Source organism: Anser anser (genome assembly GCF_964211835.1).
Source record: "Anser anser genome assembly, chromosome: 2".
Lineage (NCBI taxonomy): Eukaryota > Metazoa > Chordata > Aves > Anseriformes > Anatidae > Anser > Anser anser.
The window spans coordinates 127,208,643-127,228,080 of record NC_139721.1 but is presented as its reverse complement, the minus strand read 5'-3'; the positions used below and the strand labels follow the sequence as shown (position 1 = coordinate 127,228,080).

The following is a 19,438-nucleotide window of genomic DNA, read 5'->3' as shown; positions in this document are numbered from 1 at the left end:
CTTTATTATTCAGAATAAAAACTTTATTTTTTTTTCAGAACGTGAGCAGCAAGGAATGTATAACTTTCAAAACAAATCTAGCCTTTTCAGCTTTACACGCTTTCCGCCTAGCTGGATGTTACAAGCATAAATTATTCAAACTGTGATTTTTTTTTTTCCCAGATTTTATTGCATCGTCATCATCATCGTTATCATCATTTTGAATAAAGGAGTTATAGTTTCCTTTCAAATGGTATTTCCTACGCGTGCCGATATGCCATCTAACGTATGGCCAGGTAAATACCTCCTGAATATTCAGGGTACAGATTTTTTATATATATATAAATATGAACAAATGGGGATAAATAAAATTTTAAACACTTAGATTATTCAATGTTTGCAAAAAAAAAATATAAATAAATCTGAATGTTCACCAGCATACACACATTGAAAGACTTACACGTATTAATAATTGTCCAGGGAGTCCCTGTCCAAGCGCTTTTGATGTCTTTCTCGCTATTTAAAAGAAGTGCAATAAAAAAAATTGCTTCCCCGTGGGATCAATCATGTACGAACAAATTCACATTTAAGAATTCCTTTTATAGAAAATTTGTTCATATACCCTGTTTTGATAAAAGTGTAGAAGGTAAAGTATAAAGCCTATGTATACTCCCAAAGTGAGACACAAGGCTACAGTTCAAGAAGATAAATATCCACTAGTGAAACTATAGAGCAATTCAAGCAACAAATATTGCTACGTCACATAAACTAGAAAACGCTCTTACCAAAGGAAACAAAACAAACTAAAACGAACAAAAGAAAGAAGAAAGAGAGGGGAGGGCACATGGCGAGGAGGAGAGAGAGGAAGGTGTGAGTACTTCTAAAAAGTTGGGGGCTTCGTGTTCCACTTAGTGACTCCTGTCTCTTACAGATGGGTGAGTTTGGGCGCTTCCTGAATTCTTCCCTGAGAAGGATGGTGAGCGGTAAGGTCTGTGTATGTCGGGTGCGGATCGCAAGGTCCATGGTGGTGATTGTTGCCCATTGGCCCAGCCCCGCTGTAGTCCATGTTGGCAGAGGGAGGATGAGGGAGATGAGTTAGACCAAAGATGGAAGGCCCAGAATTGGTCATGGTCTCCACGTAGTTGCCCCCTACATAGACGGGGCTTCCCTGTATATGTGGATTCCCATAACCGTTGCCTTGAAGAGGATGAGTATCGTATTCAGGTGTCACAGCTGCTGTCCCCGTGTATCTCTTTTGAGGAGGTGGGCAATTATTAAGAGGAGCGGTATACGATGCAGGGATGCCATAGGTGTTTTGATGAGGCTTGTTAAATGGCGGAGGCGACTGGGGCTCGTAGGGGACACTGTTTACTAAAGAATGCATAGAGTTTAGATATCCCCCCGCGGCTGGAGGGACAGGGCTTCTGCTTGGTGACTGTCCTCCTGAAGAGGTCATCATGCCCTTGCCCTTTTGATCCTTTTTGTATTTCATCCTGCGGTTCTGAAACCAGATTTTGATCTGTCTTTCTGTGAGATTGAGCAAATTGGCCATCTCTACCCTTCGTGGCCTGCAAAGGTATCTATTGAAGTGGAACTCCTTTTCCAGTTCTACCAGCTGGGCACTTGTGTAAGCTGTACGGGCTCGCTTAGAGGAGGCTTGCCCTGGAGGGCTTTTATCACCAGCACAACTCTCACCTAAGTAAATCACACAAAGAACACAATCAGATGGTGAACCTGGACACAATAACCACAGACAGCACCCTACAACACCAGCACCTGCATGGTCCAGCTCTTGGCCATGAGATGCCCACATGTGTGATGAGTACTTGCCCTGGCATGAGTTCATTCATGCCAAGCTACAAGCCTCAGTAGATTTTCTTCACCTCATTAGCATCATTATATGGCTATCCTTGCTCTCTGTAAGAATGACAGCATGCAACGTACCTTGAACATTGCATAAAGGAATAAGAAAGGTTCAGGGAAATAAAGCTGAAAGTTTTAGAAACTCAGAAGGTGAATCTATGGCTTTGCTTACGTACCAGGCTCAAGCAGCTCTTCAAGAACTACCTGTCTTCTTCACTACTGTGAAGATCTGCAGCCCTCTTTTTCTGAAAACCCTGATGTATACACATCAGCTACAGAAGTTTGCAGGTCAGGTATCCACATATAAAGTTATAACATATAAAACTGACAGTATACTGTTTCTAGGACATCTAGCATAAACATATGGTAGTAATTGGGAAGTATAATGCACATAAGAACATACGGTGGCTATGCTTGCATAAAGGCGTACAGACATATTTAAATGTTATTGCTTTTTAATAAAATAAATGCATGATATGGAAGACTGTAAACAGCAGTATTACCAGAGCTCTAAAAAGCACACAGGAGAAGACATTCACTAGTTTTGGACTCTATTTCCAAGACTCGTTTAAGAGAAAAAGAGGAAGAGGTTAATATAAACACAACTCCTGGGCATTGGAGCTAGCACTGGTGTTATCGATTTGGGTTTCCTTGAGTAATAAAAGTGTTAATATATACTTCCATCCCTCAAATAATATTTTATGGGCTTAAGTTTATGGCACTCCAGAAGATTTTTGTTTACCAGGCTTGTAACTTTGCCAATCAGCCTGTTAAAATAGGAAGAGGTTCTGACTGCGTGCAGGGCATTGATCCTGACTGCACATGATTATGAGCTATTTTATTTGTGTTACACTTCAGCAGATAGGTCACTGTCTTATTAATCTAGCAGCACTGTGCCAACAAAGTACTTGGGACGGGCCTCTGGCTTAAGGCCTGGGCTGCTCCGCACTGACATGATTTACTGGAGTGGGGATTACCTATGAAATGTGATAGACACAGGAGTGCACAAGTACTTGAGCCACAAGAAAACCTGATCACTTCGGATCCATCCTGCAAGTCTGGGAAAGTTTCCCAGGGGGGTGATCGCTCACTGAGCTCCCGCTGCAAGCAGCAGGAGCTCCTCTCCAAAAGCTCAAGGGGGTCAGCCTAGAGAGGAAAAAAAGCCCCCTCCCTTCCCTCCCCGAAGTGAAGGTGGCCAGGGCTGCCCTCCTCCCCGCAGGACACGTGGCCAGCCCAGGGGCACCCAGGGAGAGGGGGAGCGTGTTTCATACCTGAACTGGAACTGCTGTTTTTCTGCTTTGTGTTTTGCCGAGACTCTTTCATCCACGGGAATATCTGTTTGGACATGGTGGGCGAGTTAAGAGCCGGGCTCTTGGTGGGGTTGGCCGGGGCAGTGTTGCTGCTGGCATTTTGAGATGGTGAGGCGGAGGACGGAGGTGGAGGAGGCTGCGCCTGCTGGGCCGGAGGCGGCTGCGGTGGGGCCTGCGGGTCCGCGAGGCTGGGGGGCTGGAGAGGCTGGCTGGGGAGGGTCCTCATGCAACTCTCACTGATGTCATTGGCCTTGTGGTGGGACACGGAGCTGCCGGGGGACTGGAGGGAGCACGCGGGGCGGTGGTACTCAGTTTCCACAAGTGACGAAGACGGAGGATATTGCTGCTGACTCGCATTATAAGTGAAACCATTTGCTCCTTGGTAGGGATAGGCACCATAGATTGCAGAGCTGTCGTAGTAGGTCGCTTTTTGCATTTCGTTGTTTCCCAATATTTATTTCGCAAACTGACAGGGTCTTGACACCCTTGGAGAATAACATTGGCACCCCTCTGTCACGTGGCACTCTTCCTCCAATGGCCTCTCCGGGCAGACCTGGGGTGTGGGGAGAGCAGAGCAGGGTGAAGAAATGGTACAAATCCATCTTACTTTCAATAGCTAAGTGACATGAAAGCCATAAAAGAAAAAGTGGTCAGCAATATTTAGCAGCATGACTTGGCCTCAGGCGCAGAGCATTTCGATATAAAAGCTGCCTGGATTTACTGTCAGCTACAAATATGTGCTTTGCTGCACCGGGATAGGGGCTTTCTAGGTTTTTTTCCTTTCTTTCTTCCTAAGAAACAGAGTGGGGCACCACACGGCAAAGGGGTTGATCGTTTATCATTGTGAGGCTGTTTTAATACCGGTCTCTGAGATAAGGGTGATCGAGGAATCGCTAATGCGAAGGGGCTGGGCTATGCCTTCATTCCAGCTCCAGGATCAAACCCTCTCCTGTAACCGGCATCATTTTATTTTTAGCCCTTCTCTCCAGGTTACGGCTCTCCATTCAACTTCAAAGAAATACATGAGATTGTTCCTGTCTACGTGTGGCAGGGGGCAGGAGCGGGGTGGAAAGGTTTTCTAGCCAGAAATATTTACACACGCTGATCCCGAGTGACGGATTTTGGCTTGTCTATGAAACGCTCGATAGGAAAATAAACAAAGCCAGCGCCTTCTCCCCTCCGTGCTTGCACATCACCTCCAGCCGCCCAGGTCAAGCACCCTGGCAGCAGTGGTTCCTGCCCGGGTGAGCCCCCACACCCGCCCTGCAGCGGCTCCCGCACGGCCCCGGAGCGCGGCCAGAGCCCCCGGCCCTGCCCCCACGGCCCCCACGCCCGCCCCCACCCGCGAGGGGCTCTGGAGCCTTAGCTGGACCCAGCTCCACGTGAAGCCCCTTCAGCAAGGCCAGCAGTGGCAAGTTAGGTGCTTTGGAGGTTGTTGGTTCGGTTTTTTTGTTATTTTGTTGTTGTTGTTTTTGTTATTTTCAAGACACTAACTTTTCGTGGAATCAGCCAGATTCTACCTGTTAAAACATGATGGATTGGGGGAAAAAAAAAAAAAAAACACACACACACCAGGAACCTGAAAAACCAGCGTTCATCTCCATGACCACGGCTTGAACTTTCCTTCCAACTTAGCGATAATAGGTTCTGTCTTGGAAACTGCTATGTAATTTGATGTATGAGGGTCACTTGGCTGGGGAGAGGGTGGACACAAACCCAGAGAATGCTTCTCCTGCCCGGGCGAATCCCTTTCTCCTCCCTCTCTTTTCCCCCCAGTCCTTCTGTTCTTTCTGTTATTCTTCAAATTAAATTCTACTGCTTACCTGCCTGAAAATAACCAGCTAAAGAATTGCCCGCACTAATGAGAGTGGAGACCTGTGCGCAATTTCGGATCTAGCAGCTCTTTCCACATGCACACACATTGTTCTCAGAAATAAAATGTGTTGCTCACCGTCCCCCTATCCCCTTGTTGACAAACACCTCTGTCTTTTCGGGAGTCACATCAGCCCTCATTTCTTTTGCCACTTCCCCTGCACTTAAGCAGCTGGATATTTTCCCCCAAAACATCTAACGACGACAAATGCTTAGGGGCAAAAAGGCTTACACAATACATGCACCAAACGATCTCATTCTAAGCCTTTCAAGTTATACAAGTTCTTAGAAAACAGTATTCCCTTTGTTATAACACAACAAAATTAAGGTAGCACACCTACAGCAGGGCGGCTGCCCTATTATTGCACTAAGCAAGCTCTCTGGATGTTATTAAGCTAATAAGCCGATGGAGATCTGAGGCGCGCACACAATTTCCAGCTCCTCGCCTCCCTTTCCTAATGATATCTTCTGGGCCTGCTGTGATTTTTCTCAATTCCTTTGCTTCCGGAAAAAAAAAAAAAAAGAAAAAAAAAAAAAGAACAAGAACGTGAGCACCGCTGCCAGAGGAGAATGAAGAGCCAGCAGTGATTTTTTAGAAAAGGCACCCGCCTTGTACGGTCGCGACATCAAATATTTCGCCCTTCCCTGGGCTCTCCAAGTTGGGGCGAGCCCCGCACCGCGCCGGGGGCTGAGCGCCGCGGAGAACTGCGCGCCCCGAGCGCGAACAATGGGCAGCTCCCCTTCGGAGGCAAAATGCTAGTGAATCTTCGGCCCTCTGCCAGGAAAGGAAAATCGGCACCCGCCTTTGGCTGCGAAAGTTAATCACTTCCTACAAAGTTATAAAGGAGCGGGGTAACCTGAGGAGCGCACGGCCATTACTCGCGAAAAGAGCACTAGCGGGATTTATAGTGCCAGGGATCACGATAATAACAGCGCCCTAGCGGGAGAGGAGGGGGAGAGAAAGTTTGCCACCCAAACTGGTGCCTGGGATGGGAAGAGCTCTCCTCTCCCCCATCAAAGACAAAAGGCCAGCTCTCGCCAACACAGCTGGGCCCCCAAATTTTCCAGTGCCCGTTTCAGCGGCTCCATCTCCATTTGCGCAATACACCTCTCTGCCCTTCACCAACCTCTCCCCCCGCCAGACAGACCGGAGACAGCAGATGAAAGCTGCCTGGGGGAGGCACGTCCCCCCCGTCTCCCCCGCTCCTCAGTTCAGCTCTCCTCTACCCTCTCCTTCCTTCCCCTTGCCCGTCCCTAAAACCACCACATCTTTTCCCTGCAACTCCCAGCCGAGCCCCAAACTCTGACTCCAGGACGAAAGAAACCAGGCAGCCCCCCCGAAAGATTTCCTGAAAGATAAAGACAAAGTTGAGAGAAGGTGGGGGGGGTTGGGGGGAGAGGAGAGAGAGCTGCCTGAACACGAAGTGTAAGGGTATCAGTCACTGCCTGGAAGGAAGCCCCAGCTTGTGAACTCTTCTTGAACCGACATTTAAGTCTACGGTCATAAATCACTGGGACATAAACTCCGCCATTCACGACTGATAGCAGCGTATTTGTGGCCTGCTTACCTTAACTTCTGACGACTGAGGCGGAAGCCAGCATGCTCTCTCTCTCTCTTTTTTTTTTTTTTTTTTTTTTTGGAAGCTCGGCGACACAGCCCAGGGAGAGCAAGGACTAGTTGCCCCAGCCAAGTCCCTGCGGCTACGGGATGGGCACCGGCTCAGCTCCTCCGCACCCGGCCGGGAGGGGCGAGCCCTGCCCCGCAAGGGATGGGGACGGCTGCTCCGGGCACCCGCCTCCCCCGGCCCCCTCCCGCTCCACGCTGCCCACCCTGCCCCAGCCCGTCCCCGGGCTCCCCCTGTAAGGGACACCGGAGGACGGGGACGTTTCCCAGGGCTGCTCCCCGCTCCTGGCGGGGATGGGAAGGAGAGAGAGGAAAAGAAAAAGGGGGGGGGGGGGGGGCGGGGGGGAGCAGGGAAAAAAAAAAAAGGACAAATTAAAAAAAAAAAAAACAGAAGGAAGGAAGAAAGAAAGGCGGCCGCCTGGGGAAGCCTGGGGACTGGGGGAAGGAGCGGAGGAGTGTGGCAGTGAAGGAGTGCGGCCCCCCCCCAGCACCCGGGCGTCACCAAAGTCCAGGAAAATTATGCTAATGAAGACAAACGGCGCTCACAAAGGGTCGCTCTCACCAGCCTCCGGGGTTGCTGTGGCGGGGTTGTTTGTTTTGTCCCTCTTACGAGTGGGGTTTGGGGGCGGCCGCGGAATAGCCCCGCCGCCGGGAGCCCCGCAAAGCCCGGGAGGGGAGCGGCCCGGAGAGCCGGGTCCAGGGAGCCAAGCAAAGCCCACCAGGAGCCCCGCTCTGGGCAATGTTTCCAGAGCCACGCTGGAAATCATTAGAGTTACTAATTATTAACTCATGCATGTGCATGCGTGAGCGCGCACACACACAGATGGACGCCCGGACACCCCCCTCGCCCCCCCAAATCTCCCCATTGCCCGGGACGGGCGCAGAGGCGCTCCCACCCACCCATGTGCTGCACAGCCGGCACGGGGTGCCCGCAGCCCCCCGGTGGGGGCCCGTGGGAGCCCTCCCTCACCTCCCGCTCCACGGCAGCTCCGGGAAAGGCACTCGCCTTTATTTTTCCAGCACCCCAAGCTGGGGGGGGCGGAGTCCCCAATTTTTCCCTAGAAGAGAAACCCGGGAGCGGGGGCGCAAGCCGGGCGCTCGCACGGGAAATTCAAGCAATTGGAAGCCGCTGCCCCCCAGGCATGAGGGGCTGTGGGCTCCGCGCCCTAAGAGGGGGCTCCGCAGAGTGCCTAGGTGTAAATTTGACGTTACTCGGTTAATGAAGGCATTAAAAATAAAACTTTTCCGTTAAAAGCACGAGGGAGCCCGGCGTCATCTTAAAGCACAAACAAAGCGAGGGGGAAGAGAGAAATAAAAAGCACTATAAGGCTGGGGTGGCCTCTTACGCATACCAATGGTTTTTGTCATTTATGGCTATGCAAGATTTATGACTTCATGCACCAAAGCTGTAAACAGAGCACTAAAACAGAAAACACTTGCTCCTTATGGCATAAGTGAGAAGGCACCACATGAAAGGGGAAGCGGGCAGCGTAGGAGGAGAGGAGAAGCAAAAATCCCGCGTATGCATTTTGCTTCAAACAACCCCTTGAATGTTGCATCGGAAGAGAAGTCTTTTTAGTCAATAATCAACCCCACACTTTCTTCTGAAACTGCTGAGCCGCCATTCGCCCTGTTTGCCGACCAAAAAGCCAGAGGCACCGCTGAGCCCCGACGGAGCCCTTCGGGATAAAGAGGAGAAATTTGGCCAAGGGGGAACCGAGGACTGCAGAAACCTGCGGACGCCGGGGACCGGGCCGGTTTGGGGAGCGCTGCCGAAAGCTTGTGCCATCTTTTCCTAGGAGTGCACTGAACCGTCGGAGCTGGCTATTCGGGCTGCATGTCTGTATTTAAGAGCGGGGACGGAGGGGGGGGGGGGGGGCTTTTTAAAACTGGAGGGATTTGCAAGGGACTTTAATTGTAAGAACCGAAGTGGTTCCTCGCAATACTGAAGTATTTCCTCCCTTCGTCTCACTGCCTGCAGAGAGTATTTGCCTCTTAGTCCCGTTTCCCCACGCCCCCTCTCTCCCCAAAGAGGTCATTTTAAACACGAGAAGATGATTTCTTTTTTATGTGCCTTATGATGGAGGGATAAGTGTCCCAACGCACAGATTCCCGCTGCTTTTATCTGCCTTTCCCTCTCAGAGGCCGAATATTTTCTTTCTGCCACATTCCGCAGGGAGCGATAGGGCTCTGCTCGGGGAGGGACAGGGAGCCTTTGGGGCTGACTCCTGACTCGGGAACGAGCCGCATTTTCTTCCAAAAAGTCTCGTTTTCAGGACTGTCCGCCTTCGTGAAGTTGTTCTTAGTTTCCAAATAAAATAATGCCCGGAAAGCGCTTTATCCTGGGATGCTCCGACGAGTGGTCAGCGCTATAATTCAAGGTTGATATGGAGGAGGCTTTTAGGGATGAAAGGACAAGGCTGCAGGAGAACGGGACAGATTCTGGAAGCGGCGTCTCTGCGAGTCGTTAGGGAGTTAGCAGAGGATAGTAGAAGGACTGGGCTATCGGACAGTCCAAGCAGACGTGGTTAATCGCGATTATTGTTTATGTTATCTACCAGCAAAGAATCGCAATGGACACTTCGCTATTTGCTCAGCAGTCTGAGGTTATTTACACAAGCCGCCGAAATGCCCCGCTCCTACAAAACTCTCCTTGCTTTCTTTCGCTCCAAACCAGGACTGTGTTATTTATGAGTGTTTTAACTGGGTCAATATGCATCCGAACTGGGTCATAAATCAGAGGAAACGCTGCCAAGTAATTGAGTTGCAATTAAAGCTTACACTTTATTTTTGAGGCGCGTTTTGGCCCATTTCAAAACATGGCAAAGCCAACCTCGGCTTTTAGACATGCTAAAAGAGTAAAGCAGTTCTTCTTCCCTGGCATAAGAGAGACGCTGTGTCTGATAAAGGACAACGTGCTTCAGGATGGTCTGAAGGGGAAATAGCATTTATTTGGGTCAGTTCTGTCCTGAGAGCGGCTTAAGGAGCAAGAAAGCGAGAAATCAGCGCTAGCATCTCGGCCCTGGGGGTCCCTGCACAATAGCCACGAATAGGTTCAAGTGGAAATAACCATTTTTTTGTTTTGGTTTGTTTTCAGTAGGTTTTGTTTCTCATCCTTCTCTTTTCTGCCTCTCTCCCTCCCTGACCCCTTAGAAGAGTAATTGCCAGCACCCGGTAGCTGGGGACAAAATGGTACAGCAGAAATAGGCGCTGACCAAACTGGAGGAAAGAAAGCCTCGGCGCTGTGACCTTTCCCAAAGCCGGGACCCACCAGGGAAATGTCATTTTTTTTGTAACATTTTGCCCTCCTTGGATAACCACGTAATTCTTCAATTCTCGTCATTTTAAGTGCATTCCTTATAATGTAATTACATAGACATATTTATACATACTTGCATATACTCAAATATTTATACATACGGATATGTATATATTTATGTAAAAGACAGTACGGATATGAATTTAGGACTAGTATATGTTATCCTAGAAGATAATTTCCACTGCTATCCCTGTTATTCTCGCTTTCCAGATCCCCGTTCAGAGGGGAAAAAAAAATCAACACCACATTTCCAAGGCTGATTTATTGTTAGTAGCCATGGCTGGCTCTTGGTGCAGTTCCTTCTCACCGAGGAGAAATAAAGAGGAGCCCCTGGCTCATTTGGAAAGGGGAAGCCACAGAGCTGAGCCCTCCGCTCCCGGTAAACAAAGTACCACTAAAGCATCATAAATAAAATGGCAACACAATTGCATACTCATCGATTTCCAGAGCGGCAGCGGCCGAACAAACACACATAAAACAACAACCGCCCCACACTCGAGCACGACCCAAGCCGAGAAGCATCCCCCCCGCGCCTTCCTCCCCGACCTCCCCAAATACATCCAGAAATAAACATACAAACATCAAAATTAAAAATTAAAATTTAAAAAAAAAAAAAAGAAGGAGCCCGGCAAGAAAACAATACGAGAGGCTTTCCCATCTCTAGCCGATCATAAATAACGATAACATGGCAATCGAGGGGCTGGAGCGGAGGCAGCTGGCCATCAACAGCCGTGTGGGATCTCTATGGAGAAAAATAAATAAAGAAGCAAACTCTCCCTGCTCTGCTCGCTGCGAGGGGAGAGTTGAATATTTACCGCAGCAAATTGAAACAAAGGGGGAAGCAGCCTGGCTCCGGGTGCACACACACGCACGCACACACACGCACTCGCTTCAGCCTTTTCTACTGACCTTTGCCTCGAACAGCAATAACTCACCACATAAATGAACAATCAACGGAAATACCTTAAAATAAAATCCATCCTTTCTAACGAAGCATTTCGTCCTCTCCGCTCGACAATAATCTTTCCATAAGGAACGAAAGCTGTCAGCGAAATGGCCAGCTCTTGCAGGGACGGTGATGGGGGCAGGAAAAAAAAATAATAGAAAGCGGTGCTTGCTCTGAACAGAAACTGGAAAAGCGTAATCGCAGACGGAGCCAGACCGGGTCTCCACTCCAAATGCCACAATAATGCGCTGTATTATGTGCTCACGTGGTCATACGTCAACTTAAATCCTTTTATTTGAAATAGGGAATCATTGAAGGAACAGGGTTTCTTAGAGCGAGCCTTGGCTTTTTAAAGCCTTAGCCCGGTATGTTGAAGAAGAGTTTTAAGGGAGGGAAGAAGAAAAAAAAAATCAAGAGATGTAGCTGACTAAGGGGGTGGGGGGGAGATTTGTTAGAGTCTTTTTCCTCCCACATCAATATTTCTTTATACAAAGCCCATTGAAAAGTAAGAGGAAATCTTCTCGTAACATGGGATTACACTGCACTTTGCTACTTAGCCTAATTAACCGTCATTTGCTCCCCAGACCCGCCACTCTGCTCCACGTCGCGTGTCCTCTGCAACCCCCCGAAGAAAGCCCAAACCCTAATACCATTATTTCCAGCCCCCTTCTACACGGGACGACCACCAACCTCCCCCCACCCCCAGACGCCTTTACCCTGCCATTGTACAGAGCTTGCTCAACTCCCACACGCTACATCAGGGCTCCTGTAGAAACTAAAAAGACCTATAATTACCTGACAAAGGCAAAAAAGAGTCTCTTCTAAGAGGCTAGTTGATTTTTGTCCTTGTAACACACTATGAAGAATACACCTTCCTTCACCGGCGTGCCTCTGAATTTTGCAAAACCTTTTGGGACCTTGCTGTTAAACCTGTGCTTACGCATTTCCTATACAGCTAGTTTGAGTGATGCACAAAATTATAGGTTTCTAACGATGAAAAAAAAAATGGGAAGGGGGAGCTCTCTGCCTAAGGGGGGGAAAATAATAATAATAATAAAAAAAAAGAGCAAAGCTCTATTCGGTCCCCGAGCCAGCCTACCACGCGAGCCAGCTTCGCCTGTGTGCGAACACAGTACATCTTCCCTGCAAGATTGTTTAACTTTTGCTATTGACACAATAAGCTAAACAAACAAAAGAAACCCTAAACTCACATAACTTTTCTGGCTAGAGTCAAAGAAAATCAGATAGTTGACGCTTTTAACGTGTTTCTGACCGAGTTCTGTGAGTCCAGCATTTTGCATCATGATGTATATACCTTATCCTAAACCTTTCCACCAACCCCCATAAGCTCGAAGAAAACTTTCAGCTAACTGCATATCCCCTCTTAGTGTTTCACCTGCACTTCCTACAACAGAATGGAAGGCGATTTCTTTTTAAAGGTGATTTTTACAGTTACAGGCATGTCTTCCGTACCCTCACTTGGACTGTAAAAGTGGGCCACTGGAATTTAAACCCATCAGTAACAGTGTATATGAGTGGACAGTGCAGCAAAGTCAGCGTGACATTACAACAGAGGAAGAATTTGCAATTTTTCATATGGAAGTGAGCTCCTGACAGGATATACATATATTATCCCTCACTAAGAACTGGAATAAAAATTATATACCTCTGAAAGAGAGAGAGCATTATCCACACACGACATGTCTAAGGCTGCAACTATCATCACGACTTGAACTCCATTGCCCTCACACTAAACGCGAACCAAGACTGATATTTACTGGACGAGATAGATTCGTGGCGCTTTTAAAACCAGTGCGTTTAGATCTCATAAAAGAAACATACAGAAAAGTTCTTCTGAAACAATGAAACCGAAATTAATGGGAACGGAGCAGATGTTGAAAAAAGCAGGGCAGACTTTCTTGGGTCTGTTGTAAAAAGTTATTGACTGCTTTGCATCAAAAGCAGAAAGATGGCTTTAGAAGTTGCAGTCCTGAGCAAATAGAAACTACAAAAGCAATAAATCACAATCATAAGTCAGCTTAAATGCCTTAACGCTAGCTATGGCTATTGGCTTCAAACCCCTGTTTCTATGAACATCTTTATTAGTATTAATTGTCAAGTTAATGCTAAAACTACTGTTTAACAATTAACATCGTGTATGTAGTGGGGAAACTAATTAATTCTTAAGAAAAGTAACTTCTTGACGTGTGAATACCTTACACAGGGTGTGCTTTGGGACGGCTGAAGGGGGAATCTTCCTAACTTTACACTGTCCTGGGTCGCAGCTGAAAATGATTCCCTTCCGCCGAATTTGGAAAAGCTTTCTTTGCTTTAGTATCATGATTATGAGTTTTCAAATACGAATTCAAATCATCTTGTAAGTAGCAGACGCTAGATTTCCCCCGCCAACCTCTATATTGCTTTGTTCCTGTTCCTGGACATTCAACATTGTGTTTTATTACCTCGATGATTTGGAGACCTGAAACACGGTTTCTAGGAGGAAAAAAAAATGTGGCGTTTATCAGTAGGTCTGCTTCTGATTTTTCTGCACTTCATACACATGGCTTCGAGCTGAGCTGAAATTCCAAGCTCAGTAACCACAAACAGATCTGGGTTCATAACGTACATTCATTAGGCGAAAGCCTTTGTGCGAGCTCTGGCATTAATAGCCACTCTTAGCACTAATGCTATTTAAAGTTACCTTCAACACAATTAGATTTAGGATTTTTGCCGTCTTTCATGTTTACGTTTATGCCAGTTGTTAAGAGGTAAGGTGTCACTCCCATGTGGAGAAGACATGGGAATGACCATACGACACAAGCATTTATTTCCTTGCTTCCTCGAAAGACTGGAAATCTGCTGGGATGCAGAACTGTTTACCTACATCTGTGCGTCTGATAGAGATAAAGTTGCTCTTTGATCACTTCGAAGCAGATAAAGAGTAGAGCTATCGACTCTGCCCTCATGGAAGAAGTTCTGCTGGGAGTCAGCTGAGGCTGGGAGTGCTGGGTCAGTTAAGGAATCCCAAATATCTCTGCACGAAATACCGTGGACGCATGCCACCGGAGGAAGGTTCCTTCGTAGCGTGTTCTCCCTTTTAATTTCCTAACGTAAGCGTGAACAGACATTTGCAGCGCCTTTTTGTAGTTAAGATTTAAGCAGCCCATTAAGCCAACACAAAGAGCCCTTGTAGTCCTGTAATTTATGGCCGCTTTTAAAAGGTAGTAAAATATACTAATTGTACATCAGCGTCCAAAAATAAGCAGGTAAATCTAGCAGGAATTTAAGCTAATTCTCTGTAATCCTCCCTCCTCTGAGGCTGGCTCTAGCAAATGCTCGCTATGAGAAGCATCGCGTTCCTCCTGCCAGCGGAACAACCGCATCCAGGAGGCAGGCACCAGCCACCACCCCACGGCCGGGGCGAGGCAGGCCGGGACGGACGAATACCTGAAACTTATCTGCGGTCCATTCTGGTGCGTGCACTCAGACAAAAGGCAGGTTTTTCTAGGGTCGCCACCTGAACTCAACCTTTTCCCGTCGCCAAGCGCGCAGGGCTGGCGGCACCGCTCCTCGAGCAGGAAGCAGCAAGCAGCGCCGAGCCATCCCGCACCGCCATGCCTCCCGCTATCTCCCTCGCCCTTTGATTTGAGAAGGAGCTAAGAAGGGACAAAGGCATTCTCAACCTCTTTGGCTCTTCCAATGACTTTGCATCCTTCCTGTCCCCTTTATAAGGCCGGCTATCACTCAGGTCCCGCACGCTTCTTTGTCTGCCCGGACACGCGCATTCACCAGCCGCGGAAGATGAATAGAGCCAATCCAGAAAAATCTAGGCTGGGTTAAATATTTATCACTCCGAAGCCCAGCTCCGGGGGGCTTTCCCCTGTGCGCAGGTACGGGGCAGCGGTTCCCTCGCCCCCCGACCCCCGGGGCTCTTACCTCGTCCCACCGCGAAGACTGGGGCTGAGGCTCTCCCGGCTGCCGCCGCCCGCCCGGACCGGCTTTCCTGGGTGCCCGGGCTCTCTGCAAACAAGCAACAAACAACGCCTTAACGGGGAGCGCAGGGGGAGGTAGCCGCTCACTCATAGGCGACACCGGGCTCGCCGGGAGAGCCCCGGCGCCGGGCGGGCACGGCCGGAGAGGGCGCGGGTCCGAGGCGAAGCGGGGCGAGGAGCGCTGCTATCTGAGAAATAAAAGCGGGAGGCTTTTTTTTTTCCTTCTTTCTTTTTTTTTTTTTTTTTTTTTTCCTCTTTCCCGTAGACAGCTATGCCTTCTGTCTCCAAGTGTTTGGAAATATTGTCATTCCAAACTCTTGTTACATGAATGTCTGCTTTATTTTCCTCTGGGAAACCTTTGTTTAGGATCATTTAATCAAGAACAGACATTAAACACAACTAGTGGTGTTCATCTCTGTTGAATAAAACGCGGAAAGAGTTCCAGTTCTAATGCGGGGAGTATTGTGGTTGGGCTTTTATTCAAACAGTTAGCCAGGGCCCGATCCTGGCACCACCAGCACAATAAGAGACTAACAGTTGACTTCACTGAAACAGCATCGGGCCCGAAACCTTCCTTAAAAAAAAAAATACACTGAAAGCCATTGAAGGGGGGAGGAAAACTGGACGGTCTCTCTTCCCCTAAAAAAAAACATATTGCACAATCCAAAAAGACAATAGTCAGATTATTCGGATGCCACTTACTAAATCACGTTTACATATGAATTTGTCAGATATAATAACGTACCCCCTGTATTCATTCTCGCTAATAAAAAACATCTAACGCATCTTAAAATAGTCAGTAAATGTAAATGCTAATAATTAAATAATACAGTTCTTGTGGAAGGATGTCATCTGAGCCTTGGAAATATTAAGTCTGTCTTGGGAGAACTTTTCGAGCAGATACTTTGCTTTGGCAATTTAATAGTTCCATAATTACTCTAATAATTTTAAATTTGGTGTTGAACTCCAGTCTACATAAAATCATGCAATAATAGCCTACTAAGCTGTTTATTGCCGTCTCATAAATTTCAGAGCGCTGACTGTTAAAATCTACTGGCAAACACAAAAGAAAATGGAAAGTTCAATCTGCGATCTCTGAGCCCGGGCGCTGCTGCCTGGGGTTATCCTTAGCTCTACCTTGCTCTCCACTCAGCTCCGGAGCAGAGGGAAACCCCCTGGCATTTTCGGCTCCAGCTCATACCTTACCCGTTTTGATCCCTAATCAATAGTCATGTTACAAGCCGCAATAAACATTGATCAAGCACGCCGTGACTGGATTGCCCCACTCGTGTTAAATATGGAGTGTGTATCTGAAAACGGTGCCAGCGACTTTCTGTTATTTATTTTGGAGCTATTAAGTCACACCACCATATTTTACATTGCCACAGTCCTTTAAACTATGCTTCTTCTTGAAAGAATTGCTAAGTAGCAATAAAGCACTTTACAAACGCTATGACTTTTTTTTTTTTAATTTGTTGTTATCCCAAACTCTAATATTCATTGCGGCACTTTAAGTTCGTACATAAATCGTTCAGACTAATGAGTCATAGAGAAATTCGCCCATGACTTTTCCTTTACAATGCTCACTGCCTTTCCATTGCTTTTTTGGCCCTGCATTAGGAGCCGGTGATTTATTAACGCCAGGAAAATTGAACAAAGCAGGTCCTCCTGCACTGTGGCACCCAGCCTTCCACAGTGTGAATTAGAACATTATCAAATGTGTTTGCCTCGGTAACGCTTAATCACCAAAAGCCGTAATGTGACCACAAGGCAGCTAAAACAAAGATTTAACATTTCTAAATATTAAACTTGTTAAGCAAATGCTCAGCAGACAAAGCAAGCACAAACAATTAAAGTCATCAAGCTAGAAATACACACTACCTACTTACCAACACAGACCCTACTGCTTGCTTAAGAAGTTTAGAATCTTTCAAGATAAATCAGGTGGGATTTTTTAAAGGGAAAAAAAAAAAAAAGGAAAGAAAGAAAGAAAAACAAACTCCAGTAATAAGGAGTTGAGTTTCACTTGTGAGAGAATCACTCCTAGTGAGGACTGACGGCCACAGATCCATTCCTGACTATCTGCATTAATTATTTAATGAGTCACGTGACCCTAAAGATTAAAATTTCAATATCTCCCCCAGAACAGACGCAACACCTTTATCTGCGAGCGCAGGGATCCTCGTACTTGGGTCCCCTAATCTCTGCTGGCTTTGACAGCTCCTCAGTTTCTAGGGAGAGCGCTCGGACATGAATAATACGGGTTTGTCCTGCTCCGTATCGAGATGGGGCAGCCTTGCAACTCCCCCCCCCCCTCAACACACGCACACACATCAGTGAGTTGAAGCCAGCGCCTCATTGTATGCGGCGTGGTGTACTAATGCGGGGGGGCTCAGGATGCTGCTGCCCGGGGAAGCATCGGGGGCGGTATCGCCCCGGCCCCCCCACGCCCCCGGGCTGCCCTCCAAGGCACGGGTCAATCCTGCCTTCGTGCTGCCCCGGGCGGAGCCATGAAGGCTGCCCGGGGCCGGAGAGGGGGGCGGGGGAAGGCGGCCGCCGTGCTCCCCCTGCCCACGCGGGGAGCCCCGGCCCTTGGCCCTGCCGGGACACGCGTGGGCCGGGCTTGCCCGAGGGGACGGCCCCGGGCCACCCCCGCGGGGGGTCCCACCCTCCCCTGGAAGGGCTCCGGTGGGGCCAAGGGGCCGGGACCGCCCGGATCGGGCCCCAGAGCGGGACCAGGGGGCCGGGGGAGGCCCCGGGGGGGGGTGGGGTGTTATTCATGGCGAGGCTGCCAAGATTTCTGCCTGTGTGAGGGCTCCCCCCACCCCTTCCCTGTTATAAACACTGAGGAGCAAGTCCTTGGGACGGCCAGCACCCTGAAAAAAAATCAATAATGTATATATATATATATATAAAAAAAATCACAGGATTGGGTAACCCTCCGATGCAGAATGGGTCTAGTTTTTAAATACCACAAGGCGCTTGTCACACCTGAGTTCCCCGTGTAATAAAACACCAGGTATAGCAAGAGATTGCGGGGGAAATGGGGAGGGAGACCTTGGAAAACTCCCATTTTTCTTGCTGGGTGGAGGGGAGGTGGGGAGCGGGGTTAACGGAGTGGCGTTCCCTGCGGCCATTAAATTGACTCCGAGGTGATTTTGTCTTTCTTAGAGATATTGACAAACTTCCACTTCCAGCGTTTTGGGCCGCGCTCGCCATTGTGGCCAGAGCAGATAAATACGTGTGTGAGAGACACCGGGAGAGAGAGGGAGAGGGAGGGAGAGAAAGAGACATTTAGGTCCAAGTGCCGGATTAAAAAGAATACTGTCTTTAAAGGTCAAGGGTTTGAAGGGTCAGTCTGCTTCTCAAAAAAAAAAAAAAAAAAAAAAACAATTAATGGGATAGAAAATTTGTCCTCTCGGTGAACTCCTGGTTGCCCTAGCAAAGGGAGCACAATGCGAGAATTTAAGCTGGGCGATGTAATTTTCGAAGTTATTGTAAGACAGGCGGTGTGGAAGCGGGAGCAGAGGGCTCCCAGCCCGGGAGCACCGTGCCGCTCCCAGCAGAGGTGGAGGGGGGAAGGGGGGAAAAATGAAAATTTACCTTAAACGACGAAAATCTGCCATGGGGTATTTTGCAGTCCGCTCTTCATTCTCCACCAAGAGCATGTACATTTTTTTAGCAGACAGCCAAGATGCTGTGTCTTTACACATGACCACTTTTTTTTTTCTTTTTTTTTTTTTCAGGAAAATCCTTTGCGTCTTCACAGACTTTTCCAAGAGAATGCCTTTCAGAACCGCTGTTGAATTACAAAGAAGTATTTATTGTAGGAGGTGATTAATGATTCTCGCTAAAATTGCTATTTGCAGCGTGATTTCATTTCTCTTTTCAATGGGAGCAAACAGGTTTATACGCATAGGCTGCACACCAAAGAAATCCTGCATTGCCAGTTAATACGTTTCAGCTGGAATTTTGCTCGCTTGTGCTAATGTGGGCTCTAAGTATATGGAGGGACTCTCGAGCAACGCACAATACACGCTTGCAGATAGTAGCTACCTCACTTACAGCTATATTCTCCCCCTTTATAAGGAGGCAGCTGGCAATTTAGGGTTTAGCAAACAGCAATACGTGAGTGGAAGCGCGCTATTCAGGCCTGCTTGCTGGTCGGGTTCAGAGACAGCGGTGTTTGCTCAGTGTATTTACAACCGCCATATCTCTGATGCTGAACATACTCTGCCAATGACACGTTAAATTTTTCACCCGGGCGCTACGTGCTCCTCGGACAGGCAGAGATGCTCAGCATAACCGGGGCCTGGTGCAAGGCACCCGAGGGGTGGCGAGGCACCCACTTCTCCGGCCTCCGCCACGTGAAGGGTCCGAAAATCCCTCTCGGATGTGTTTGGCTAAGCAACTAAATCTTGGCCTTCGGTGGTGCTTCCCTGGAAGATTTACTAGCGCTGGAGTTCCTTTCAATGTTTTTTCCTCCCCAGCTCGGTGCTGGTCTCAGAAAGAGCTGAGAAAGCCCGCGGAGGC

At 48.2% G+C, this 19,438-nt stretch overlaps 1 protein-coding gene across 4 annotated transcripts; it reads right to left on the bottom strand.

Moving 5' to 3' along the window:
- Position 1: 1 nt before the first annotated feature.
- HOXA3 (homeobox A3) lies at positions 2-18,647 on the bottom strand. Of its 4 annotated transcripts, none has more exons than XM_083825957.1 (3): positions 18,509-18,647; positions 3,114-3,705; positions 2-1,674 (listed from the first exon to the last, which is right to left on the bottom strand). In XM_083825957.1, exons 2-3 carry the CDS (start codon positions 3,586-3,588, stop codon positions 905-907), a joined length of 1,245 nt encoding a protein of 414 aa, XP_083682083.1. In that variant the 5' UTR covers positions 3,589-3,705; positions 18,509-18,647; the 3' UTR covers positions 2-904. The 4 variants fall into 4 exon arrangements, with proteins under 4 accessions (XP_083682083.1, XP_083682081.1, XP_083682084.1 ...); XM_083825955.1 differs by lacking the exon at positions 18,509-18,647 and adding an exon at positions 14,850-18,481; XM_083825958.1 differs by lacking the exon at positions 18,509-18,647 and adding an exon at positions 10,931-14,843.
- Positions 18,648-19,438: the final 791 nt, after the last annotated feature.